Genomic DNA, 27,188 nt, shown 5'->3' with positions numbered 1-27,188 from the left:
GGGGAGGGGGCTGGGTCCCTGGAAGGAAGCTCTGCAAGGACAAGGTCCAGCAGGACCCAGGGGGACTGTCCCAGGATGGGCTAGGGCGTGGGAGCTGGACCAGGGAAGGGCAAGGACAGCGCTGTTAGTGGCCCCCTCCCACTACCCACAGGGCCAACCTCACCTGTGTCCCCACTGCAGCAAACGGCAACAGCGGAGGGGCTGGGGGTACCAAACACCGGAGCTCCTGCCCCCCTCTGCAGAGCTGCCCGAGTTCTCTTCCTTCTCTGGCTCTCTCTCCCCGCCCCTCTGAGCTTGCCGGGAGATGGCGAGGCAGGGAGGGGCCTCGTGCCTCCCAGAGCCCCCTCCCCTAGGACCGCCTGAGAGGGACCCTGGGGAGACTCCGCCTCCTATAAAGCTGGTTGGGCCTCAGTCGCGTCATCTGGAAAATGGGGGTGGTAGGGAGCTTTGCCAGTTCTCCCCACCTCCTTCCTGGACTCCCCCTCTCCCTGCCCAGCTCCTACCCCTCTGCCCCTAGGGGACCCCACCCCCACCCGTCTGAATCAGCAGCACTTAGCAGATGCGATCGATGGGGAGGCGTCTGTTAATGGCCTTAGAGCGGAGTGCCACGGGGAATGATGCAGCGCTGTCCCCTCCCTGCCCCCCAAGGCTGGAGAAGGTGTGGATGGAGGACTGGTGGGGAGCATTTCTCTAGATCGCCAGACCCCCAAAGCTACTGGGGGGGGGGGGGGCATGGGTTAAAGCCAACTCTAACCAAGACTGCTGGGACCAGAGCACCATCCTCCTGGTTTTGAATGTCACATGGGGGAGGGGGGAAGAGTGCAGATGGGGACAAGTGTGAAGTCCCACCCCATGCCAGCTTCTTTCCCAGGCAGGCCCACTCTGGGGGGCAGTGTCCATCTGTCCACATCCAGGAGCCTCAGATCACGCCTCCTCCCTTAGAGGGCTCTGCTGCTGTGGCAAGAGCACTAGGTACCAAGTGCCTCTGGCAGGAGGGGTTCAAACCCCAGCTGTGCTGACTTGCTGTGTCCTTGAGCAAGTGACTTGCATTGTTTCCTCAGCCGTCAGATGGAGTTACCCCAACTGGACAGTGTTGTTGGGACCATTCATGGAGTGATGTGAAAGGGGATGCACAGGGCATGGCACAGAGGCCTCATTTTTAGTAATTAAAGGTGTGTGGTGCTGGGGAGCAGTGATGCAGGGCCAATTTTAGCCTTTCAATTTACCTCCACTTCCTAGCTCATCACACTCCTGATTTGTCCATTCCTCCATCCCTCCACGCACCCACCCATGCATTTGTATATTTACTCCAACTACCTAATGACTCACCAAACTATCCATATGTAATCCGCTGCTCCCATTATTTATTCACCTACTTTCTCTTCCCATTCATTAGCTCATCCATCGATCTGCCCACTCGTCCATCCAGATATTCCCCTAGCCATCTGTCCACTTACATCCCCACCTGCCCATCTTCTACCTGTTCACCTACCAATCCATTTATCCACCCAATCTCCTATTTATCCATCTGTCCATTTACTTCCCAGTCTATCCATCATCAATCCACGCAATCTTCTACTTATTTATCCATCAGTTCATCTACTTATCCATCCTCCCATCTGTCTATTCATCCAGACCTACATGCCAGACACATCTATTCACATATATATCTGCAGATATTTCTGTTCCACTCAGTTTGAGGGGCTAGTCCACAGTAACTGGAGACAGGCTGGGTGAGGGTGGGGAAGGAGAGTAAAGTTGTGGCCAGAGACTTCCCCCCAATTCTGGTGGTGTGACCTCCCCTCCCTCCCCCACCCCAGTTCATCCCTCCTACTGGTTGGAAAGAATGAGAGCAGACAGTCAGTGGATGGGCCCGTCTGGCCAGATGGTATTTTGGCTGCACAACCTTTACACACACACACACACACACACACACACACACACACACACACACACACCACATACACATATGTTGCTAGAATGTTGACATGGACCACACCCCACCCAACATCCCCAATCCCAAATGCAGAGTAGCCAGGCTTCCAGACATAAATTAAAAATAAAATAAAATAAAAAACAGTTGGTCTCTGGGAGGGAGAACTCATGCAGAGATGAAGGCAAATGCCCCTGGGAACCAGGGCCAAGGAGGATGAGAAATCCCTGCCCCTCCCCTCAGGGTCCTCACTCCCCAGGGACCACTGTCCTAAGACAGGGTCACTAACAACCAGCCATCAGGCCTCCAACCCCTTTAATGTCCAGTGTCCCAACCTATTTGATTTTGGTGCTAGCCCCCATTTCCCCACTTTAGCCCAAATGAATAGTGTTCAGGGGATGGGGAGGGGAGGGAGTAGAGGCAGCCTGCAGGTCTTTAGCTGGATTCTCCTGGTTGTAGGTCTGGCTCAGGAGACCCCACGCACTCCTTGCTGAGCCGCACAATTTCCTGGGACAGAACTTCCATGTCCTAAGAAACAAACAAGCCATCAGGGGCCAGAGAAGGTGGCAGGGGAAGCCTGGGGTGTCATCCCTCTTAGCTCATTAAGCAATGCCTGGGACAGAAAGGTGTTTGGAGAAATTCTCAGGGCCCCCAGCAGTGGGCTGGGCTCCGGAAAGGTGGATGTGTGAGGGTGTGGAAGCCCCTGGAGCTGGGGTCTGGATATGGGAATGGATCGCCTGCTGTGCATGGTGTGCTGGAGAATATGACCCCCACCCTGGCCACCTTGTTTCTAGGAAATGATGAGCTTGCTTCTCAGAAGCAGGTGCCAGGTCTGCATTCCTTTTCACTTCCCCAGAGATGGAGTAAATATTTGGGTGGTAGGATGGGCAAGGGGACATGTAGGTAGACACATGGGGGATCCATGGCAATCAAATAGGACAAATGAACTATTCAAAGGACAGATGGAGGACAACAGGTAGGCAGGCAGGTTGCTGGGTGTGTGGGTAAAAGCTAAGATAAGGGGTGACTGATGAGCAGGCAAGAAAGAGAGCAGTAAGTCAGGAAATGGGTGGAAAGGCATGGGGCTGATGACTGGATGAATTGGAAGCAGATGAACAAAGAGCAGGGGGATCGCTGGGAGAGTTAGGTGACTGTGTGTACGAATGGATGAGTGAATGGATGCAAGGACAGAGGGAAGAGTGAACAAATAAACTGACAATAACAAGTTGACTGGAGGATGGGAAGATGAGAATGAAGGAATGGTTGGTGGATGGGCGGGGGGACTAGAAGATGACCTAGACCCGTGGTCGGCAAACTGTGGCTCGCGAGCCACATGCGGCTCTTTGGCCCCTTGAGTGTGGCTCTTCCACAAAAGACCACAGCCTGGGCGAGTCTATTTTGAAGAAGTGGCGTTAGAAGAAGTTTAAAAAATTTGGCTCTCAAAAGAAATTTCAATCGTTGTACTGTTAATATTTGGCTCTGTTGACTAATGAGTTTGCCGACCACTGACCTAGGGAGTTGGGTGGCTGCATGGACAGATGGACAGGCTGTAGGCCACTCGCCTTATGCAGATGCATATTCTTGGTGAGCTGCTCCTCCAACATGTTCTGTAGCTTCTTGTTCATCTCCCGAAGGTTCTCGTCACCTGGCTTCACTAGGTCTCTCAGGACACTGCCCAGCCCGCTGCGGTCTGTGTGGCCTGCTGCCACGGACACATCTGCAAGGGCCCAGGCTGAGAGCCGCCCCCTCAGCAGAGCCAGAGGAGAAATGGCCAGAGCAGAAAAGAGGGAAACAGAGAGGGGGAGGGGGAGGGGGGGGGCAAGCCATACCATGTAGGGGGCAGAGGCTTAGCCACGTGAACCCTGGCTGTCACTTAACTGCACAGCCTTGGGAAATGAGGATAACAACTAAGTCATGGAGCTGGAAAAATATATATGACTCCATGTAAAGCACAGAGCACAGTTCACTCTCGGCACAGGCCAGTCGGTATTATTCCAATTCATAAGAAAAAAAAAAAAAAAGGAGAGAAGAAGGTTTGAAAGAAAGGAGCAAAAGAAACAAGGGGGGGGGAGCGGAGAAAGAGGAGAGGGGAGAGGGGAGGAAGAGGAGAGAAGAAGGAGAAAGGTGAGGACGCGATAAGGACCCCAAAGTGATACACATACAGAGAAAGAAGATTTCTGGAGATGGAATGATATAGCCAGGAACGGTGTGACAAGATGAAGGGGGAATGGGGCACAAAGAAGAGAGAAGAGCAAGAGACACACGGAGAAGAAAGGAGAAAGAGGGCAGAGACACACTAGCAGGGGTGGGCAAACTTTTTGACTCGAGGGCCACAATGGGTTCTTAAACTGGACCGGAGGGCCGGAACAAAAGCATGGATGGAGTGTTTGTGTGAACTAATATAAATTCAAAGTCAAGGAGCGGAGGGGAGAGCAAGAGAACCCTCCGCTCTTTCGGCTCTGCGGGCCGGATAGAACAGCCGAACGGGCCGGATCCGGCCCGCGGGCCGTAGTTTGCCCACGGCTGGACTAGAGAAAGGAGAGCGGAGAGAAGACAGAGACCCAGAGGAGAGGGAGGAGCCAAGATAAGCGAACAGAAAGAAAAACACACAGGTACGGGCCTGCCCTGCTCTCCCCTCCGCCGGCTGTGGTCTTGTCAGGACTTTGCTTGGTTCCAAGAGAGGAGGGAAGCCTGGGCACTGGATAGTGGGGAAGGAGGGAGCAGGTGGAAGGCTGGATGAGTGGTGAGGGCTGGGGAGGGGACACTGACCGATCCGGCTGTCCATGACGTAGGTCTCAATGATGGCGCTCTTCCTGCAGAGGTCCTCTGCCATAGAGGCGCTGCTCACCTCCAGGTGCTTCACCTGTGGGGGGCCCCGCCCACCTCAGACCCTGGACTGCGCATGTTCCCACATGAGGAGGGGCCAGCCCAACATCAACCCCCCTGTCCCGGCCTCCTGGCCATGTAGGAACAAGCAGGCAGACAGCACCTTCTCCTCTAGCATCCATTTCTCCTGCTGTGTTTCGGCCAGGCGCTGAAAGAGCTCAGCCACTTCCTCATCTGACAGCTCCGCTGGTCTGGGGGGCTGGGCCTGAGGGCTGCTGGATAAGGACTGCAAGGAAGAGGAGGGGAGAGAACAGCCTGAGCTCAGTACTGCGCCCCAGACAGGATGAGGGCTGAGAATGAGAACCAAGCCCAGGGTCAGGGGTGTGTGTGTGGGGTTTCTGCACCCAGGGCTGTAGGCAAGCCTCGGCACCCTCACAGACTCTGGCTGCCCCTCTGCCTAAAGGGGAGATGGAACCACCACATCATAGCCTTATGGAGAGCGTGAAGGGAGAACCTGTAGCCCATGTCACCTAAATTCCAGCTAACAGGACAACCAGGGGAGAGAGGAACCAGTAGAATGCTATCAACAGAAAGCCAGCAGGAAAATCCAAAAGGCGGAACATTTTCTGCAGATCATCTGGGCTGGTCTCTTCTACAGGGTGGCGTCATAAAGAGGGACCAGACTAAATTCAAGAGACTTCAGGCGCACAAAGCAACCAGATGCAACATGCACTCTGAAACAAAATGCTGCTTTACAGAAAACCAGCAATAAAGGACATTTTGGAGCCAACTAGAGAAATCTAATTAAGGTCAAAATATTAGATGGAGATGAAAAATTTACCAAATTGGGAGGGTTAGAGACCACCTGAACAAAACCAGGTTATTTATAATCTCCTTTAGGCTTAAAAAAAGAGAAAGAGGCCCGGAAGGGTATGAACTAAGGATTTATAGTGGTGGTCTCTGGGTTGAAGATGTGATTGCTTTGAATTTATTTTTAAAAATATTGCTTGTGCCCAGCTGGTGTGGCTCAGTGGTTGAGCATCGACCTATGAACTAGGAGGTCACGGTTCGAATCCCCATCAGGGCACATGTCTGGGTTACAGGCTGATTCCCCAGTGGGGGGCATGCAGGAGGCAGCCGATCAATGCTTCTCTCTCATCATTGATGTTTCTCTCTCTCTCTCCTTTTCTTTCCTCTCTGAAATCAATAAAAAATATATATTTTTAAATATATTTTATTAATTTTTTACAGAGAGGAAGGGAGAGGGACAGAGAGTTAGAAACATCGATGAGAGAGAAACATCGATCAGCTGCCTCTTGCACACCCCCCACTGGGGATGTGCCCGCAACCAAGGTACATGCCCTTGACCGGAATCGAACCTGGGACCCTTCAGTCTGCAGGTCGATGCTCTATCCACTGAGCCAAACCGGTTAGGGCTAAAAATATATTTAATAAAGATAAAAAAATTGCTTGTGTGTCTTAAATTCTTTTCTATTATGCACACATATGGAATAATAAAAACAATTATTTCCAAATAAAAGTAGCTGGCAAGGAAGCTGACATAATAGACACCAATAACAAGTGATAATTATGAATAGGAAAAAGGGACTTGCTACATGGATGATGCACCTACCCTGAACCACTTACGTTATGGCACCAGGAAAGGCAGCATTAACTCACAGATGATGAAACAGGGCCTTAAAGAGAATAATCTGCCTGTCCCCTACTTAGCAATCTGAATCAAAGTTGGTGAGCTTGGGGAAGGGTTGACAAGGAAATGTATGTGCTGGGCCCAGTGTAAGAGGTGGTTGCAGTGGGGGGAGGGAAAAGGAAGACCCCCAAATTTGAGTAGGAGCAGCTGGAGCTGTAGGCTCTTCCTTGCTCCTTACCCGGGCTGGAATGGTCGAGCTCTCCTTCTCACGCAAGATCTCCCGGTAACTGAAGGAGGACACGCTACTGCTGTCCCCAGTCTGGGTTCGGCTTGGTGAGTTCATTTCTGAGAGAACCAGCTCCTCCAGGCCTGGGCAGAGAGGGAAGAGAAACCTGAGCTCCAATCCCCCAGGTCCCCAGGGCAGCGACTGGCAGGAAGAGACAGAAATCGATTTGACGAGATGGAAAAAGGCAAAAAGATACTCGGGCAGACAGAAAGATAAGGAGAGGCAGAATCAGAAAAGGGAGTTGCCTCTCTTGGCAAAGCGACACACATCAGAAACAAAGGTGAAGAAATGGGGAGAAAGCCCTGAGTGTCAACCTATGAACCAGGAGGTCAGAGTTTGATTTCCGGTCAGGGCACATGCCTAGGTTGTGGGCTCGATCCCCAGTGTGGGGCGTGCAGGAGGCAGCCGATCAGTGATGCTTTCTCGTCATTGATGTTTCTGTCTCTCTCTCTCCCTCTCTGAAATAAAAAAATGTATATTTTTTAAAATGAGGAGAGCCCTAGCTGGTGTGGCTCAGTGGATAAAGCGTCGCCCTGCAGACTGAAGGGTCCTGGGTTCGATTCTGGTCAAGGGCACATGCCTGGGTTGCGGGTTCATCCCCAGTAGGGGGCGTGCAGGAGGCAGCCGATCAATGACTGTCATTGGTGTTTCTATCTCTCTCTCCCTTTCCCTTCCTCTCTGAAATAAATAAAAAAACCTTTTTAAAAAAATGAGGAGAAAGATAGTGATGTGGCACAGGCATAAAAGTGGCATGCGCACTCAGACTCAGGGTGCAGACAGCTGGAAAGGGCACAGGGGAACTCCCACATGCAGAGAGAAAACCTCAGAGAGACCGCAAGCTGGAGAAGATGACAGAGGCAGAGACCCTGGATAAGGACAAGAATCAGAGCAGAAACAGAGGAAAAGATGGAGAGAATTCCCGTAGCCAGGCATCCAAATCTGAATTCCATCTAACAAACCAGGAGAATGTATAGCACACGCTCGGAATGTTTGTTGATTCATACATTAATCTGTAACAAAACAGAAAGCAAACTCCTCTTCTATAAAAAGAGGTTACTTCAGGAGACAGCGTGTCTCGGAGAGACATTGATTTAGTGTGAGATACACTCATTTTTGCTACGTCACTGAAAACAGGGCCACTGTGCTTAGGCCTCCAGCCTGCAGCTGCTGCAAGGTATCAGGATGGGGGGCTGATGCCACACCCCCAGGATCTCCAGCAAGAGCAGGATGGCTGTGAGGGGACAGGGAGCCAGTTTCCTCTGAGCCTGTGATATGGGAGCTGCACCAGAGCTATCAATGCATCTTATTTGTTTATTTAAACATATGTATAGGCCTTTTTTTAAAAAAAAAAAAGTCCAAAGCAACTCAAATTATTTTTTGTTGATGCATCTTCTGGCTTAAGTGGCAGAAATAACATGGACTTCAGCTGCATAATGATCACACCACATTGCTGCCTGATTGTGAGTCTGTCCCCCTGTCCCCTTAGCTCAGTTTGGAGTTCCTCAAGGATCAAGACTTGCAGGCTTTCCCATCGGGGACCCTGATCATGGGCTTGGAGGCCCAGTCCATATTTATAAATACATACATACATACATTTTTATTGATTTCAGAGAGGGAGAGAGATAGAAACATCAATGATGACAGAATCATATATTGGCTGTCTCCTGCATGCCCCCCACTGGGGATCGAGCCCGCAACCCGGGCGTGTGCTCTGACTGGGAATAGAACCACCTCTTGGTTCATAGGTCATTTGCTCAACCACTGAACCACGCCAGCCGGGCAGTCCATATTCATAGATGAGGGGATGCATATAAGTGATTTAGAGACACTGGGTAAGGTGTGGGAGTGCATATGTGGGGGAAGTGGGGTGACAGAGATATAGACAAAAAGACAGAGAGAAAGAAGACAGACAGAGACAAAGAGATAAAGGGAGACAGAAAAAGGCAGGAGGAGAAAAGGAGAGAACTAGAAAGAAGACAGACAGAGACAAAGATAAAGGGAGACAGAAAAAGGCAGGAGGAGAAAAGGAGAGAACTAGAAAAAGAAAGCCAAGAGAGAAAGGCAGATACAGAGAGATGACGCGAGGAGGCAGAGAGACAGAAACAGAGAAGAGATACAGCAAAGAGAGAGATGGAGACTACAGAAAGAGATCATGCATAGAAAGATACACACAGAGAGGCAGGCACAGAGAAGAGGGAAAACAGACCAAGTTCAAGAGTGAGGAAGGAGAAGCAGCTCAGCCTTCAGGCCCAAGCCCTGCCTCCCTGGCCTCAGCCTCCCGGGGTGCACCTCCCTTACCGGAACGGTTCTTGCTGTTGGTAAGGATGTCCTGCAGCCGCTCCTGCAGCTTATCCGCCCGTTTCCTCTCCAGGTGCAGCTGCCGCTTGAGGTCCTTGAGCTTTGGGGGAACAGGGGGAAAGATGGGGGTTGAGGCCCAGCAGGGCCACAGGTGGGGGGATGCACAGCAGGAGGGGCTGTGCTGGGACACCTCCCCATCATACCGCGGCACTGCCCTTCTTCTCCAGGATGCGCTGCCCATCCACTGTGTCCTTCACCTCCTGCGTGACAGAGAAAGAATGGCTAGTGATGCTGGGATGGCTGCATGCGCTGTGCTCCCTCCCTGCCCCATTACTGCAAGCTGAGGCCTGGGGTGCATCTGGGGACCATGGAGGAAACAGCGACCTGCTTCAGGTTGCTGATGGTCTTCAGGTGGGAGTCACGCTCCTCCTGGGCCTGCTGGAGCTGATCCAGAACACCCTGTAATTCTTCTTCCTTATTCTGTAAAGCAGAGAGAAGCTCAGGCCTCAACCTGGGAGACAGTCCCAGAGCCTCTCCCTCCCCGGAGAGGAATGCCACCATGCAATAGGCACCTTCAGCTCCTTAGCGTGCTGCTCCTGACACTGCTTCAGGGCATCCTCTTGTTCCTGCTGCTGCTGCTGCAGGGATTCCTACAAGACAAGTCCCAGGTCTGGCTGTGAACTCCAGAGAACATCACACCCAGTGACACCGGTGAGGGACTACAGCAGGGAGCCCCAGGTACACAGAAAAGACACTCCTGCAGGGAACACTGTGTGCCTTTAGGCAGTACACAGAAGTGTCACGTCTAGAGCTGTACTGTTCACATCCAAGACTGACATTTGCATTTACATTTTATTTAATAAGCCTGGCCGGTGTGGTTCAGTGGTTGAGCATGGACCCATGAACGAGGAGTTCACAGTTCGATTCCTGGTCAATGCACATGCCTGGGTTATGGACTAGATCCACCACTAGGGGGCGTGCAGGAGCCAGCCAATCTATGATTCTCATCAGGGATGTTTCTATCCCTTTCTCCTTCTCCCTTCCTCTCTCTGAAATAAAAACAAACACACACACACACACACACACACACACACACACACACCACAACACAGGATTACTGCAAGCCAGGAATGTTAGAAGGATTTTACATATGTTAACTCATTTTACATACTTAGAATACTTAGTAGGTGTTATTGTTATCCCTTTTTTACTGATGATGAATACAGGCCACAAAGAAGTCAGAAAACTTGGCCAAGGTCACACATCTAGAAAGTGGCCCGGCCAGGACTCAATCCAAGGCAAATGACTGGCTCCAGCATTTTTGCTCCTCCCGGTTCTGTGACACTGTTGCTCATGTATTATGATGAGTTTGCCAGAAAATGGCAGTAAAAGTTTTTGTTTGAACAAAATGAGTATATTACAATAATTTCCTGACAGAAGTATGATTTCAGAAGAAAGAGGTGGCTTTTCAAATGTGCATATTTGACATTCTGCCCTATATTTTTGAAAATATATTTCTATTCTTTTTTTTTTTTTTTTAGTATATATTTGTATTGATTTCAGAAAGGAAAGGAGAGGGAGAGATAGAAAGAAACATCAATGATGAGAGATAATCACTGATCAGCTGCCTCCTGCACGCCCCCTACTGGGGATCGAGCCCGCAACCCAGGCATGTGCCCTGACCAGAATCGAACCTGGGACCCTTCAGTCTTCAGGCCGACACTCTATCCACTGAGCCAAACCAGCTAGGGTGACATTCTGCCTTATTGATGGCCATTGCCTGATGCTCTCCACTAGGCTGTGCTAGTGAGCCAGGGCATCTCAGAAAGTTCCAAGGCCTGACCACTCCTTGTCCCCTGGTTTCTCATGTCCCCTGACCAGGCCCTGTGCCTCACTCACCAGGCCCCAACTCACCTCAGCCTCCTTCAGGCGCCGTTCAAACCAGCCCTTGGCTCCATCCATAGAGTGTACCTGAGCTTGAAGCTCTTCCACTGCCTGCTGGAGACTCTCCAGTTCCCGTGTGCGGGCCTGGGAGAGGACAGACTGTCAGGGGCCAGGCAGGTGGAGGAGTGGGCACCATCCCCTGGCCCATCAGCAGTGCTGTGCTCCTCCTGTTTGAAAGGTGGACGCGCATCTTCATCTACCCACTCACCTTCTCCTCGCGGATCTGGGCACGAAGCTCCTCCTCCTGCCGCTTCTTGTCCTCATGCAGCTCACGGAGCTCACGCTCATAGCGGGCACGCACCCCCAGCACCTCCTTCTCATGCCGAAGTCGGACAGCTCCTAGCTCTTCCTTGTGCTGGGACTTCTCCTGCAGCGTCTCCATTGCTAGCTCATCCAGCATGGCCTTCCGCTTCTCAGCACTCTGGGGACCAGGAAGGTGGAGCAGGAGGATGTCAGTCAACATCTTCCCAAAGAAGGCCCACTAACCTCTCCTCAGGCCCAAGGAACAAGCCAATCTCCACCTCTCCCCCAGCCCCACAGAACTGGCTGTTACTCACCCATCCTCGTGAAACTGGTCCCTTTCCATCCCTTCCTTTCCCCATGAGTTGGGCCACATCACCTGCCCCATCCCCGTGAAGCAGGCTAATCCCTCCTCTTACAGTCTTCCCAGAGGTGCCCACCTTCCGAGCGTCTTGTAGTTCCTGGGTCAATTGTTCCTTCTCCTGACTGACTTCTTGAAGTTGTTCCAGCAGCCGACTATTGGCCCGTAATGACTCCTAATGTAGGACAAAGGGGGTGAGTTTGATAAAGAGCCCCCAAGAGGTAGACCAGCCGTGGGCAAACTACGGCCCGCAGGCCGGATCCAGCTGTTCTATCTGGTTCTCTTGCTCTCCCCTCCTCTCCTTTACTTTGAATTTATATTAGTTCACACAAACACTCCATCCATGCTTTTGTTCCGGCCCTCCGGTCCAGTTTAAGAACCCATTGTGGCCCTCGAGTCAAAAAGTTTGCCCACCCCTGAGGTAGACACTTCCAGTAGGACATCTCCCTAAACCCTGTAAAGTGAGCATTGTCCTCTGCATTTCTACATGAGAAACAGGACAGAGTGCTAGCTGCTTTCCAGTGTTCATTCTCCCTTACGTCCCTAACAATAGACTTTCTGGTTGGGCACATGGTGGTCTAGCTGATGTTTCCCTGCCTCCCTCACAGTGAGGTGCAGCCACAGAGTTAACAGTGGTGAGTATAATACAGTTTGTAAAGGGATGGGGCATGCTGGGCCCTTCTCCCTTTCCTCCATCCTTTCAGCTGAAATACAAACATGATGGCAGGGGAGCTTGAGCAAGCATCTTGGATGCCAAGATAATCTTGTGTCGAAGGTGGCAGAACAGCAATGTAGACAGAACCTGGGTCATTAGTGATGGATCAGAAGCCACTGTCCCATCCCTGGGCAACCTACCTAGACTCTTTTTTTTTTAAAATATATTTTATTGATATTTTACAGAGAGGAAGGGAGAGGGATAGAGAGCTAGAAACATCGATGAGAGATAAATATCGATCAGCTGCCTCCTGCACACCTCCCACTGGGGATGTGCCCGCAACCAAGGTACATGCTCTTGACCAGAATCGAACCCGGGACCCTTCAGTCCGCAGGCCGACGCTCTATCCACTGAGCCAAACTGGTTTCGGCCTACCTAGACTCTTACATGAGAGAGAACTAAACTTCTATCTTATTCAGTAGAAACCACTATGGTTCTACTGTGTATTATGGAATCAGAATGGTTTTCCTAACTAACTGAAGATGTTTAGTCTTAGAGAAGGGAAACAACTTGGTCTAGAACACACACATGCTAATACGTTGAGAGCCACACTGGAAACCAGGTCTTCCTGACTGCACAGTCTTCCCACTGCACCTCACTGTAAACTCCACTGAGCCAGCAAAGCAAAAGGGAACTATGAGAAGACAGGTCACGGCCAGAGGTGTCACCTGAAGCTGGGAGTTGAGGTCATCTTTCTGTCCCATGAGGTGCTCATACTCAGTCTGCCGCAGCTGCAACTCAGATGTCAGCTGAGCAGTCTGTTCCCGGAGCGTATTCAGCTCTTGGGTCTTTGCTGTTTGGATCTAGAAAAAGTAGTGGTGATGGGAAATGGAGTAAAAAGTGCCTTTGGGGGCCAGTCACAGGATGTGAGCCTCCCAGTTCCAGGGAGACAGGGAGGGAAGAGGAAAGAGAGCCAGGAGAGGAAGAATTTTAAAGAGAAAAACAGTGGGAGAAAGATCAACAGGGCAATGGATAAACAAGGTATATTCATACAATGGGATAGTACACAGAGATAAAGGAACAAACCAGTGCTACATATGAATAATTCTCACAGATATAATGCTGCAAGATGGAAGCCAGACGCAAAAAGTGGGTGTATAATTCCATTTACATAAAGTTAAAGGACAAACAAAACTAATCTATGTTGCTAGGGGTCAGAGGAGTGGCTAGTTTGGAGGAAGTATAGATTGGGAAGGGTAGAAGGGATCTCTGGAGTGCAGAAATGCTCTGTGTCCAAAAAATGAAAAAGAAAAAACAGAAATGCTCTGTATCTTGATCTGGGTGGTGGCTATATGGAGATAGATAAATGATAGATAGATAGATAGATAGATAGATAGATAGATAGATAGATGATAGATAGAAAGAAAGAAAGATAGATAGATAGATGATAGATAGATAGATAGATAGATAGATAGATAGATAGACAGGCAGATAGACATGATTCAGAGTGTACACTTGAGACTAGTCCATGTCTTGTACTGTGCTGGAGAGAAACTAGAATGCAAGAGAAGTAGGGGTAGATGGTGAGAGAGAAGAGGGTGGGAAGCCAACAGAAAGAAGCTGAGAATGAAACAGAAACAGAGGTGGGAGAACTGCATGAGGTCAGGACTACACTGCTCCAACATGAATCAGAAGCAGAGGGAGATGGGGAACTGGGAAGGGATCAGCAAGGGCTCCCAACTGTCCTGTACCTGCTCCAGGGCAGCCAGGTTAATCCTCAAGGCCCTTTTCTCAGCCAAAAGTCTTTTTACTTGTTCCTTTGCATCCGCACTCTTGATGGACACCTGGTCCCACGCCCACAACAGGTGAGAGTGGATCCAGAATAGGAGGACAGGCAAGAAAAGACACTGACACACACACACACACACACACACACACACACACACAAGAACCACAACCAGAAAAAGCAGAAGCTCTGGGGCCTTGCCTGCCTGTACAATACCCACTTGTACCGTGCCGCCTTGCCCCCATCTTGCTGAGCCCACCAGTATGATGTACCTGATCTTGTAGAGCTCGCAGAGCTGCTGCATGTTCCATGCGTTCCCCCTGTCGCTGATCTCTTAGCTCTGCCAAGCTCTGTGGGGACCAGATCAGGGGAGACCATTCTAGATCTCAGCCTCCTCTGGGGTACACAAAACTACACCGACTCCCTTTTTGACCACCTGAAAGCATGTTCCCAGCACTTAGGGGTCTCAAAATACCCAGCCACCAGAGATCTCAGGTTCACCCAGACTCTAGGTCATTACCCCCAGAGGCCTTAGACACCCCTATATCCCAGTTCCAACCATCTCAGAAAACACCTAGGCTCCCAGTGATTTCAAACTCACTCTGTGAAAGGCCTCATCTGTGAAAGGTCTCACACTCACCCAGATTCCAGTTTGGAGGCCCCCAGATTCTCAGACACACTCAGCCCTCAGGGACTAGAGTTTCACCCAGACTCTAGACCCCAACCTCAAAGGGTTTCAGTCATACTCAACCCCCATATCCTAGCTCCCAAGAGTCTAAGATCCATCCACCCAAAAGCATAGCCCCAGACTCTAGAGGTCTCACACTCATAAAGTCTCCTAGTTTCCACCTCCTAGTGAGGTCTCAGACCAAAAATCCCACCCACCATCTGCCACTCTGGTCCCCAGTCTCTGGTAATCTCCAGACCTAGCTAACTGAAGACCCAGCTTTACCCAGACTTCTGTCCCCAGCTTCTAGCAGCCTTAGACCCACAAGCTACCATATTCCCCAATCCATAGGACTTCAGACTCCTACTCTAGGGGGAAGCCTGGAGGTTTTAAAGTCACCCAAGCCCAACCCTCAGGAGCCTCAGACCCAACTAGACTTTTGCTCCAGTCCCTGGATGTCTCACCCTCACTAGTTTTCTATTCATAGTCCACAGGGTCTCAGGACCACCCAGCCCACGTGACCCAACTTCCTAGGTGCTTCCGACCCAATACTCTGAGGGTCTCAAATGCACTCAGCCTCCAGGCCCAACTGTCTCACCCTTGAAAGTCATGCATCTACCCAGCCCACATAGGTCTCAAAGTCATCCAACCTCCAGGGAGTTCAGACTCACTCCAACTCATGGTCTCAGTTCCCAGTGACCACAGATTTCTCCAGACTCCTGTCTCCAACCCCCCAGTTACAGATTCATTCAAACTTGTGGCATACAGCCACAAGTCCTCAGTCCTCTGAGATCTCTGCTTCATGTGGACTTCTAGCCCAACTCCAACGGCTCTCGGGGCTCCCTAGTTCCCATTTTCCTAGCTCTTGGGAGGCCCAGGACCCATCCAGTCCCTATATTTCCAACACAGAGCTCCCTAGACCTCCTAGCCCTGGTCCCTATCCTAGCGACCTCAGAACTCAGCCCCTCACCTGATTGGCAGCCTCGAGCTCCTGCTGCAGCTTCTGAGTTCTAGCCAACTGAGCTTTGAGATCGGCTTCCTTCCGCTGTTGTAGTTCCTCAATCTTGTTCCTAAGGGTGATGGGAAGGGGTACATTGACTATGATCTAAGGCCCAATCTCCCAGCTCTGCCCCTGTGGTCCTCAGTTAATTCTGGTGGGCACTGTCCCTGTTGTCCACCAATACCTCCAACCCTGGTAGTTACCGGCTATCATTGAATAGTGTCTCCTTTTCTGTTTGCAGACGGCAAAAACTAGACACATACAGACAGACATAAATGAGTCAGTGCCATGTCAGTCCTCCCTAGTCCCACCAAATCCCTTCCCTCACTTCTGGAAAAAAAGAAATTTACCTTTCTTGCTTCTTTTTCAGTTTCTCTGAGAGCTAGGGTGGAGAAGGGGGTACAAACAAATGATAACAACCATAATATTAGTAAAGACAAAAATACACTTAACATTTACAGATACTTCTAAGTTTTTTTGGGAAGCTGAATTTACTTATGCTATCTCATGGAAACTGAGTCCCAGAAGCGTTCAGTCATTTGGTTGCCCAGCTGGTCAGCAGCAACAATATGATCTCCAGCATTTACATCCCCAACATATTGACCAATGGCTACATAATAGAATGGCTAGGCTGGAAGGCCTGAAAAGCAGGATCATGATTGCCTTACACAACACTGGGTCTCCAATTCCTAAGATAAGAGCCTGCAGTCTATAAGTTCTTGGATGGATGGATGGATGGATGGATGGATGGATGGATGGATGGATAGATTGATGGATAGATGGATGACCAAGCAGAGCTGGGAGGACACAGAATAAAGGGATGGGGCCCACCATGTACAGGACATAGTGGGACCACATTAGCCCACTCCATATTGAAAGCAACTCTGAGACTTAAGCTTGAGTCTATTTCACAGACAACAAAACTGAGGCTCTGAGAGAGTACTCAGCCAGCTTTTGTCTTGACGGGGGAAGCATGGCAGGTGGGAAAGGAGTTAAGGCAAAGGCCAGGGAAAGCTTGGCAGTCCTACCTTAGCAAGTTCTTCCTGTAGCCTGGATGTTTCGGCTTGCTTCGAGCTCTATGGGGAAGGAAAAAGGAGGAGGTTGCTAGAAGCACGGGGGAGGTTAGGCCTGTGCCTTCCCCTGCCCTCCTGCCTCCCTAATCTATCAGCCCATGAGACTGTGATGTCACAACCATCTCTATGGGGTCACGGGCAGATCCTAGGGCATCTGCCCACCCCTTGGCATCCCAATCCCAACAAACCCAAACTCACCTCCAAGTCTTGTAGTTGCTCCCAGAGCAATTTCTTCTCCTCCTTCTCCATTTCCCACTTTAGCTCCACCTCTGCCAGTGGCATGGGGGACAAAATGGCAGGGGCTTGGCCCTCTGGATGGTCCCCTTGGCCTTCACTGGCAGCTGTGGACTTCCCAGCCTCTTTCCCATAGCGCTCCTGGAGAGCTAGTGGGTAGAACAGAGATATATGATGCATGAGGTGATCTTCGAAGACCCTTGCTATGTGTCAAATAGAGGGTGAATGGAGCTTTAACCCCTCAGGTAGCAGAGACCCTGCCCCAAAGACCACAAGCCTACAAAACAAAGGTTCAGCCCCATCCATACAAATCACAAATCTTTTAAGCCCTACCAACTACTGAAATCCTGTCTACCATCAAATTAGATCAGGTTTGTTTCCCAAGCCCTGCCTATAGCCCTCCAAGGTCATGCCCACAATCCTCCACTGCCTACTTAGAGCTGAATTTTTTTTCCTATGAACTCCTGATCCCCAGTCACATTCTACAGTCTCCCTCCTGGTCACCAAACTACCACCCACTACCCCACAATCCCCAGCTGCTCTCCAAAAATCCACACATCAGAACCCTCCCACATTCTATCAAGTTTTCTCTCAGCTTTGATCTCAGACCCCACTGACAATCTAGGCTTAGATCTTCCCAATGTTCCTTCATTCCCCTTCTCTGTTTAGCAAACATCTCCTTTCTCATGCTCAATTTGCTAATCTGTAAAATCTGCTAGGTATCAGGCAGTGACTATTTAGCAGAACTAAACTCAGGAAAATCAGAAATGTACCACCTTTTATCTCTACTACAGTCGCCCAGGAGATAGACATCATTATACACACTTTGTAAATAAGGAAGCTTTGGCTCAGCGAGGTGAAATGGCTTGTCCAAAGTCATACACTGGGGTTCATGGCAGGGCCAAGCTTGATTCTGAAGCCTTTCCACCTTTTCCCAGGAGGAAAACACCTACTCAAGCCCCAAGGTCCCACACATCCCCAGGAGGGCTTCCACACACCTGCCACATTCTTCTGCAAGGCTGTATTTTCCGCCTGCAGTCTCAGCAGCTCCCCATCCACAACGCTCCCGGCCTGGGCAGCCCCTGCCCTGGAAGCCTCATCCTTCAGTTGCTGGTTCTCCAGCTCCAGCTGTTCCATCTGGCTGCAGAGCTGATCAGGGGAAGAGCGAGGTAGTGGAAAGGCAGAGAGTCAGAATATTTGCTGAAATATACAAAGCACTTGGCCCATGCACTTCACAATTCATTTCATTCCCATAACACTCCTGTGATGTACTGCTCTCATTATTCATTATCCCCACTTCACAGATAAGAACACTGAGGCACAGATGTTAAATGACTTTCAAATTCACACATCTGTTAAGTGGCAGCCACAGAAGTTTGAGAATACTGAGAACAATTTTCTGCTTGCCCACTCCAACCTCACAGTCGTAATCCAAGACCTCAGGCTCCTCTGGAAGTTGCTGGTCCAAGATGTCTGCATCACGGAGAGCCCCACCGCCATCCCTCTTCTGTGGAAGGGTCTGTGTCTGGGAGCCTAGGCACCACAGACAGCTTTTAGGGTATTTCCGGGGCCAGCACTGCCCATAGCCCCATATCGTCAGCCCTTGGTCTTGGAGAGGTGTACAATGCAAATAAAACTAAGCCCGCCCCTTAACTCCTGACTAAAATACATTTCTCACAGCTGATCTGACAAGATCCTTTGTCCCATTTTCAGATGAGAATACTGAGACTCACAGAGAATTTTTATTTTATTGCCTGGGATACTTTCTTTCTTTTTATATATTTTTACTGATTTTGGAGAGGAAGGAAAAGGGAGAGAGAGCTAGAAACATCAATAATGAGAGAGAATCATTGATTGGCTGCCTCCTGCACGCCCCATTGCCTGGGACACTTTCTACCCAGAACATTATTCCTTTGATCCAGTTCTTCAGGACTGGCTTGTATCCTTCAGCGCTCTGATCAAATGTCACCTTTCAAGTGGTATCCCCTAACATAGAAATTCCAATACTCTCTAGCACAGTACTCTGTTCATTTCTTTCTTATATGTACTGATCACACCTAAATTTCACTGTTTTTGATTTCTTAAAGCTCTGAAAAATTCTGGATCATAAATTTTAATTGACAATTACATTTTCTTTGGTAATATAGGGTTGAAGCACAGATTCTGAAACCACACTGCTTGAATGTGAATTTCTACTCTGCCATTTATTAGCTGTGTGACCTTAGGACAAATTGCTTCCTCTCTCTGGGGCTCAGTTTTCCTCATCTGTTAAATAGTGATACTAGTAAAGCACATCAAACAGGACCTGATATATAGTAAACACTATATAACTGTCAGCTATCAGTTCTGCTATTATTTGTTTACTATGTTATAATCTTTCTCCCCATCTTACCCCCAGAATGTAAGCTCCCCCAGAGTGGGGACTATTTTGTGCCTCTCACAACTATTTCCATAACACAGAGCACACAGCAGATGCTAAATAACGATTTGTTGAAGGAACAACTGAGCTGAAATATCTTGGCAAATAAGTGAAGAGAGGCAAGCCTGGAACACAGGTGTCTCTGTGAGCACTTCCAGTTCCCAGGAGGAAAAGTGTGAAGGAGGTTCTCTACCTGGTCCAGGGCCTAGCCCAGGGTAGGTGCTGGGAAACATGAACTGGATTTATGGAGGACCACCTGCCTCTGCCTCAATGTGCAAGGCTGTGTTCTAAGTGGTTAACAGACATTCACCCATTCAGTCCTCACAAAAGCCCTGCACGGTAGGTACTGTCATTATCATCATTTCCATGTTAAACACCAAGAAACAGGCAGATCAAGTGTCACGCTCAAGGTTGCAGTTAGTAAAAGGGAGAGCCAAGAGTTTAATCTAGGCCTCCTGGCTCTTAACTACTCCTTGCTAAATCACCTCTCCTGGAATTGTACCTCCCTACAAGTTGGTGTGTTTTATTTGTATTTTAAGGTCTTAAGCACTACAGTCTCATGTGGAGCCTTGGAAATGCCATTTTGTTGTCATGATACATTTTTCCTTAAAACACACTACAAACTTAGAAAATCATTGAGCATGAATACATAATAGAGACAAGGAATAAAATATGTCTCCAATTGCCTAGTAAGTTAAAGAGAGTAAAATCACTGAGGAAATAGAATTATCCAATCCAGGATGAATTATGTAAAACTAGAACACCAGGCTCATGTAAGGAAGAGAAAAGGGAAGTAACTCGAACATCTGTCCAGCCTATGTTAAACGTAAGAACTTTACCCACCAACATTCTGCGGTTCCATAGCATCAGCCCCAAAACATACACAAGGAGATTGAAATTCAGAGAAAAGGAATGAGTTGGTCAGGAACTAGCTGACCTTAGGGCTTGGAGTCTTCTAATCACAGCCCAGTAGGTAGCCCCATCTATCAAACCACTGCCCCCCAAGCAGAAAGTTAGGACTTGTTTCAGCACCATGGACAGTGGTCCAGGGCCAGCCCCTGTTCAACAGCCCTCAGCTGCCTTCCAGGTGGCTCCAACCCCTTAGACCCCCCCTTGGCTATCCCAGGCACCTTGCTGAACTCGGCCATAAGCGTGCTGTTCTGCAAGCGGAAGTCCTCCTCTTGGCTGTGCAGCTTTGCTTGCAGCATTTCATTTTCATTCAGCAGCCCCTCGACTTCCTGTAGTGGCAGACATGGACCAGGTCTCCAACAGGGGCAGAAAGGATGGGGAGGTAGGGCAAAGCAATAGAGAGAGGGAGAAAATGACATGGGTGGGGAGAAAATAGAGTACAGAGAATGAGACGGGCGAAATCAGGAGATACAGGGAGAAAGAGATGCCGGGGGATAAAAGAGGAGACAAGGAGGGAGACAGACAGGTATAAGGGGTAGAGAAAAGGGAAGATGGGGAGGAAGAGAGGGACATGAATCAAAAAGAGTGGGAGGAAAGGGAGAGATAGATAGAAATAGGGGAGAGAGGAGGTAGAGAGAGGTGGGGAAAGGGGATAGATAGGGAAGAAGAGAGGGATGGAGAGAAAGAAAAAAAAGGTAGGAAACAGAGATAAGATCAGACAGACCAAGAGAAGGAGAACAGAACAGAGAGAGAGGACAGAGGGAATCAGGGAAAGAAATGAGTGAGGAAGAGAGAGGAATGGGAGAGAGAGAAACAAGGAGTCAGAAAGAGAGATAAAGAAAAGAGAAATGATGGCAGAGATAGGTACAGGTGGGGAGAAACAAAGAGAAGGTTGGGGAGAGAAACAAGGGTCAGAGAGAGAGGAAAGGAAGACATAAAGATAAAAAGAAAGGGAGAAGGAAAGACTCACAGAGAGAAGCACAGGGTGAAAGATGAATGAAGACAGGTAAACAAAGACAGACACCATAACATATGGCAGTGAAATGGATAGTCACGGATGCAAGTGTACACACAGAGAAAGGCCAGTAGTAGGAGATCCCAGCATACAACAATATCCCTGCTAAGACAGTCTCCCAGACAAATTCACCCATCATGGGTCCCCTTACCTGAGCTTTCTTGCTCTTGCTCAGTGCCTAAAGGTGAGGGGCGGGGGAGAGAGAAAAGGTAAACAGGGAGGGACAAGTGTCAAGGGGGGACAATGTCAACAGGGGTTGGGGGATGGTAGCTTGCATGACAATTTGTAGCCTACAAGAATGATGCAGTGAGTGGCATCCTGCTTACATCCTTTCCTCTAAGCTCTTGAGGCTGTTCATGGGTCTTAGCATTTAACCCTTCATGGGCTGGGTCTCCATGTTTAGACACTGTGGCTGTATTGCTACATCTGTCCAAACAGGTCTATGTGGATCCCTGCCATGCACCAGGGAAACTGCTGTTCCACTGCTGAGCAGCTGAGGGCATTGTCAGGTAGGGACAAAGAAAAGCCCAGCTTCCCGGCTGCCAGACTTTCTACATTCTGTATTCCTTCATCTAACGTGTATTTCTGGAGCACACATTATGTATAACAATGTGGTATGCATAGAGACAGAGCAGTGAAGAGACAAAGAAGGGCCTTGAATGCCTTGAGGGGCCACAATAGCTTATATGCTATCTCATCTTCAGAGTACTGGAGAGGTAGGTTCAGTCTCACTTTACCAACAGGACCAGAATAAGGATGGAAAGCAGGAGCAAAAGGCAGGAGAGTGAAGGAGAGGAGGAAGATTCAAAGCAGATTTACCACTAGATTTGACTCTTTAGTTAAGTGTTTGTGAATGAGAATAAGTAATTGAAATTAAAAATGAATTAAGAGTAAATTAAAATTAATCGATAAATTAAGCAGGATTAGATGAAATTAGCAAACTAAAGAGATTCCATGAGAATTTTTTGAATAACTAATGAGAGCATGTAACATTAGATTTGGTTCACGGAGGGGCTCACTGGAGCGATGAATGAGTCAGATGGCTACAGGGAAGCAAGGGTGGGTGAGTGGTGGATGGAACTACCTTCTGAGCTTTGTTGAACTCCTTATCCAGGTAGGCGACCTTCTGTCGAAGACTGGTGAGTTCTGGTGTGGGTAAAGCAGGGTGTCTCAGCCACAGTCAGTGGCCAGGAGCTGAAAGGTCCTCCCACCAGGCCTCTGAGGTGTTCTCCCTTAGCCTCTGTCCCCCAAATCCACCCCCCTCTAATGAGACCCTCTGGCTCACCAACACCATTCTTGCGTAGTTCATCTGAAAGCTGGTAGTTGTTTGTTCGGAGTTCCAGAAGCTGAGCCTTGAGTAGGGAAGCAGAGAAGGGAAATGGTTTGGTCAGGAATGTGCCCCTAACCTCACCATGAGGGTACCAATCCCATGAGCCCCATAGACCCTGCTGCCCTCCTTGTGCCTCTTTAGTTGCTCCTTAAGACCTGTGCATCCTGCATCCTTAAAGAGCTTCCAGACTCTCAGCCCCTACCCCACCTTCTCCAGTTCTATTTATAATCACAGCCAACTGAACCTCTCCATCTCCCTGCTGCTTCCATCTCTCCTCTTCCAATTCACTACGCACTGACCTAGTCAGGCTCTTGCTTATGTGTGTTCCATGGCTCTCCATGCCCATAGGATAAAGTTCTTCCTCCTCCTTCTGGCTGACCTTGTCACACACTAAACATTGTTCTGACTGTCTTTCTGTCAGGAGTGAGTGTATCTATCCTCCTGGCCAGAGCAGGGGGCAGGGGCTTGCCTTCCTTCCTCTTTCCCAAGGGGAGATGGCCTGGTAGTCTCTTGACCAATTTCACTGAGTGAAAAAGGGCTTGTCAGGGTCCCCACCCCCAAAGGCTATCAAAATATGCCCAGCCCCCTTTCAAGAATTGAGGGAAAGTAAAGTATGAACTATGTCAAACAGCATTCAGCTACCTACTAGCCTTGTAGGGCCTTGATGCCAGTTTTTCCCAGAACCAGTCTCCCTTACTCCACCAGGATCTTTCCCTCCCATGCAGCAGCCTCCACCCACCTGGTTCTGTGCTAAAGGTCAGAGGGCTTGGCCTCTGCAGAATCTTTCCTGCCTCTGTCCTCTCCCTGACCCAGTGATCTGTCTCCCACAGTCTAATCCAATTGGCACACCCTTGGCACCCACCTAGAATTCCTATCCATCAGAGCCCAGTGATTTTTCCCTCTCTCATGTCCTAATGAAATCAATCTTCCTCACTCAAGGGTCCCTACCCCTCTCAAGATCTCCCCAGTCATGATCCAATGGCATGGCCCTACAGCCTTCAGAGATTTTCCTCCACAAGGTTTTGGGTGGGCCAGTTGGATTGCTCTTACCCAGAATCCCCTGTACAAGTTACAGGGTCTTCCCCTTTCATGGTCCAATGACCTCAACCTTCCACCCTCAGGGTCCCTCACACAGGGATAACTGGTTCCCCTCATTCAAAGACCTGTCCTCCCTCAGGACCCTACTCTGGGTTTTCCACTTTCAGAGTCCCCCCCCAACCCAATGGTCTTTCCCAGTAAAGAACTCTCTCATCCATGGCCCACTCTGGCCTTTCAGCCCATCTCAGAGCCTCTCCCCTCCAAAAAAAATTATCAAGTGGTTAGAGTACCCAATCAAGGTACCTCCCCAAAGCCCAGTGATCTCCACTTCTTGTGGTCCAAAGTATCATTCCTCTGGTCCTCTCTCTAACAAGAATTAATGGTATTACTCATTCAGGGACCTCTTTACCCCAGGCCTAATTACCCCTAATCATCCAATGGTACCTGCCCCCTCTTGGGATCCACTACCAGCACCACACACAGGATCTCCCCCTCCCAGGAACAATAACATGTGGGGTCTTTCCCCAACCCCCTGGCACAATGGTATCTCCCATAAAAATGTCCACCTCCCAGCGGGTTAAGTTATTGCCCTCTCAAGGGCTCCCCCCATTATGACGTAAATGACCCAACGCCCACTTCCTTCCCCTCCAGACAAAATGGTTTCTCCCTCTCAGGATCTCCTTCCCTCGAACCCTAACGTTATCATCATCCACCCGTGGTGTCCCCCCCGCACAGGCCAAAGGTCTCATCCCCTCCAAGTCTGAATTAGGTATCCCCCACTCTAGGACTCTTTCCTCTGCCCATAGGGCTTACAGAATTCAACCCTTTAGAGCCCAATAGTATCTCGGAATTCATAGCCTCACCACTCAGAGCCTCAGTTTCCCTTCTCCGGACCAACCCCTTAGACTCAAGGTCCATCCCAACGAACCCCGTCTCAGAGCCTGTGGCCTGATCTCTCTCTACTCCGCCCCCAGTAGCCCAGCCCGGTGGTCTTTTCCCCGGCGAGCAGCACCTGCATCCGTTGAAACTCCTCCTCGGACAGAGCTTGCGCCATGTTCCTCCCCCCTCCCCCCCCCAACAGCTTTCTGCGCAGACGCAGCTCCTTCTACTGTCATAATGAGGGTGGGACCAAACCACTGGCCAGGAATTGAGGGGGAGGAATCGATTCCGGAAGTTCAGCGTTTTGGAGACGGAGAGAAAAGAATGAAACTGATGGGTCTGATTAATTGTAATTTAATGTTTTACCGGACGCTAGGTCATCTGGTCTGGCTTTCGAGCTCTCATAGAGTATCCATTTTGATGTGACACTATGGCCTCCCTGTGTCATGGGTGGACTCGTCGGGAAGGAAGTTTTTGCCGACAGAAAATCACCCTTCCACCGTTCTCCTTTAATGAGAATGGTTGACTTAATAACCTGAGAAATGAAAGCGGAAGCTCTGCGCTGTCTTGTTCCCGCCCTCCCCCGGGTGACTCGAAAGGGGAATCCCGCCTCCTGTGAAGCCCTTGTCTTTTTCTTTTTTTTTTTAAGATTTGATGCTGATTTTCTTAACATGATGATGTACATCCTGTTAAGTAAAAGACCTCACTACCAATAAATTTAAAATACACGAGAAGAAAGAATAGCAGTGAATCAAACGAAAAAGCTTCATTTAAAAAACAAAACAAAACAGGAACAAAAACAGGATGGCGAAACCCCAGGAATATTCAAATTTAAGTATTAAAGTGCATTATAAGCCCCTCTTGTGGGCCCTGCCCGGGGAGCTCTGGTTAGAGCGTCATTCCCATACACCAAGGTTGCCGGTTGGATCCCTGCACACAAAAGAATTAACCAATGAATGCATGAATGGGTGGAACGACTGTTTCCGGTTGGATCCCTGTTCAGTGTACACAAGAGAATCAACCAATGAATGCATGAATGGGTGGAACAACGAATGGATGGTTCTCTCCCTTCCTCTCTTTAAAATCAGTTTTTGAAAAAAAGGATCTCTTGTGCTTTCCGGTCCCTCTGTGCAACCCCCCACTAGCCAAACAGTAGTTTTTATTTGGGAAATAAAAGAATTAGCATGGTTAGCAACAATATGTTAGTACTAGGACACTCACTATTTTCTTTATTTTGGGGGGGAGAGGGAACTTAATTTTGATATAATTTTAAACGTACAGTAAAGCAAAAATGGTACAAAGAAATTCCATGTACACTTTATCCAGATCTGTCCATTGTTTACATTTTGCCAGGTTTGCTTTATCATTGCCTCTCTATAAAATTTTTGAACCATGCACTTTAGTATTGGTTGATGATTGCCTAACACCAACATTCCTTTGATATTTATTAGTTGCTATTCTACTATAAGGAAGAGCTTTCTCTTCTCCCCCATTTATGTATGTATTTATCTCTGTACACTCATATTCATATTTTATTCAATGAATTATAATCAGTTACTATAATTATTTCCTTTGACCCTCAAATTGTCCCAGATTTGGTCAGTGGGAGTTCCTTCCAATTGAGTTGTGTGTCCCTTTGACTTGCCCATATCATTTTTTTCTGTCACTACAAGATGCTCCAGACACATTTTTTTCCAGCCTTCATTGCTACTAGAATGTAATTGTCTCTAGGCCCTCTCAGTATACAGAGCTATGAAATGGATGTGTGTATTCTAATTCATGTGTACACACATCTATCTCTATTTTTATATTTTGGTATAGGTGTACATATTTTTAAAACATAAATTCATGCCCTAGCCGGTTTGGCTCAGTGGATAGACCATTGGCCTGGGACTGAAGGGTCCCAGGTTCAATTCCGGTCAAGGGCACATACTTGGGTTGTGGGATCAATTCCCAGTAGGGGATCTACAGGAGGCAGCCAATTAATGATTCTCTCTCATCATTGATGTTTCTATCTCTCACTCCCTCTCCCTTCCTGTCTGAAATCAATAATTATATTAAAAATAAAATAAAACATAATTTCATTACTAATATCTTCCATTTCAACCAATAGCACAAGGGTCATTCTAGTTTTCTCACTGTCCATAGTATTATAAATCCCCTTTCCGACAGAAACCTGTCTCCTATTAGCCACAATAAAGTTACTTATTTGGGTAATCATATAATACACATTAAATAACCGGAAATGCTAGCTCATAAGACTGTGACAAACAAATCTGCCATTTAGAGGGCAATACAGTTGCCTTTGTCTTTAGGCTCATGGTGGTCTATATTATGTTAAACACACTCAAATACTGTGTTTAACAAGCCTGCTATAGCTTCAATACTTGATGCAGTTCCTTTTGTCTTTAATCTGATGTTAGTTAAAATAATGTATTAAAAAATTACTTGAGCCGAAACCGGTTTGGCTCAGTGGATAGAGCGTCGGCCTGCGGACTGAAAGGTCCCAGGTTCGATTCCGGTCAAGGGCATGTACCTTGGTTGCGGGCACATCCCCAGTGGGAGGTGTGCAGGAGGCAGCTGATCGATGTTTCTAACTCTCTATCCCTCTCCCTTCCTCTCTGTAAAATATCAATAAAAAATA

At 48.8% G+C, this 27,188-nt stretch overlaps 1 protein-coding gene across 2 annotated transcripts; it reads right to left on the bottom strand.

Annotated features, from left to right (window-relative positions):
* Positions 1-1,860: 1,860 nt before the first annotated feature.
* GRIPAP1 (GRIP1 associated protein 1) lies at positions 1,861-24,758 on the bottom strand. Of its 2 annotated transcripts, XM_080653558.1 has the most exons (26): positions 24,678-24,758; positions 22,583-22,649; positions 22,382-22,443; positions 21,449-21,475; positions 20,504-20,611; positions 17,953-18,103; positions 16,919-17,103; positions 16,676-16,723; positions 15,998-16,029; positions 15,851-15,898; positions 15,618-15,717; positions 14,253-14,330; positions 13,946-14,038; positions 12,923-13,057; positions 11,619-11,714; positions 11,147-11,359; positions 10,909-11,022; positions 9,567-9,644; positions 9,379-9,474; positions 9,198-9,254; positions 8,995-9,094; positions 6,649-6,779; positions 4,923-5,045; positions 4,703-4,796; positions 3,496-3,650; positions 1,861-2,461 (listed from the first exon to the last, which is right to left on the bottom strand). In XM_080653558.1, the coding sequence occupies exons 1-26, from the start codon at positions 24,717-24,719 to the stop codon at positions 2,369-2,371; spliced, it is 2,526 nt and encodes an 841-aa protein (XP_080509684.1). In that variant the 5' UTR covers positions 24,720-24,758; the 3' UTR covers positions 1,861-2,368. The 2 variants fall into 2 exon arrangements, with proteins under 2 accessions (XP_080509684.1, XP_080509683.1); XM_080653557.1 differs by lacking the exon at positions 13,946-14,038.
* Between the last annotated feature and the right edge of the window lie 2,430 nt (positions 24,759-27,188).

This window comes from Plecotus auritus (genome assembly GCF_963455305.1).
Source record: "Plecotus auritus genome assembly, chromosome: X".
NCBI lineage: Eukaryota > Metazoa > Chordata > Mammalia > Chiroptera > Vespertilionidae > Plecotus > Plecotus auritus.
The sequence above is the reverse complement of the archived record's forward strand: the minus strand, read 5'-3'. Positions and strand labels throughout refer to the sequence as shown.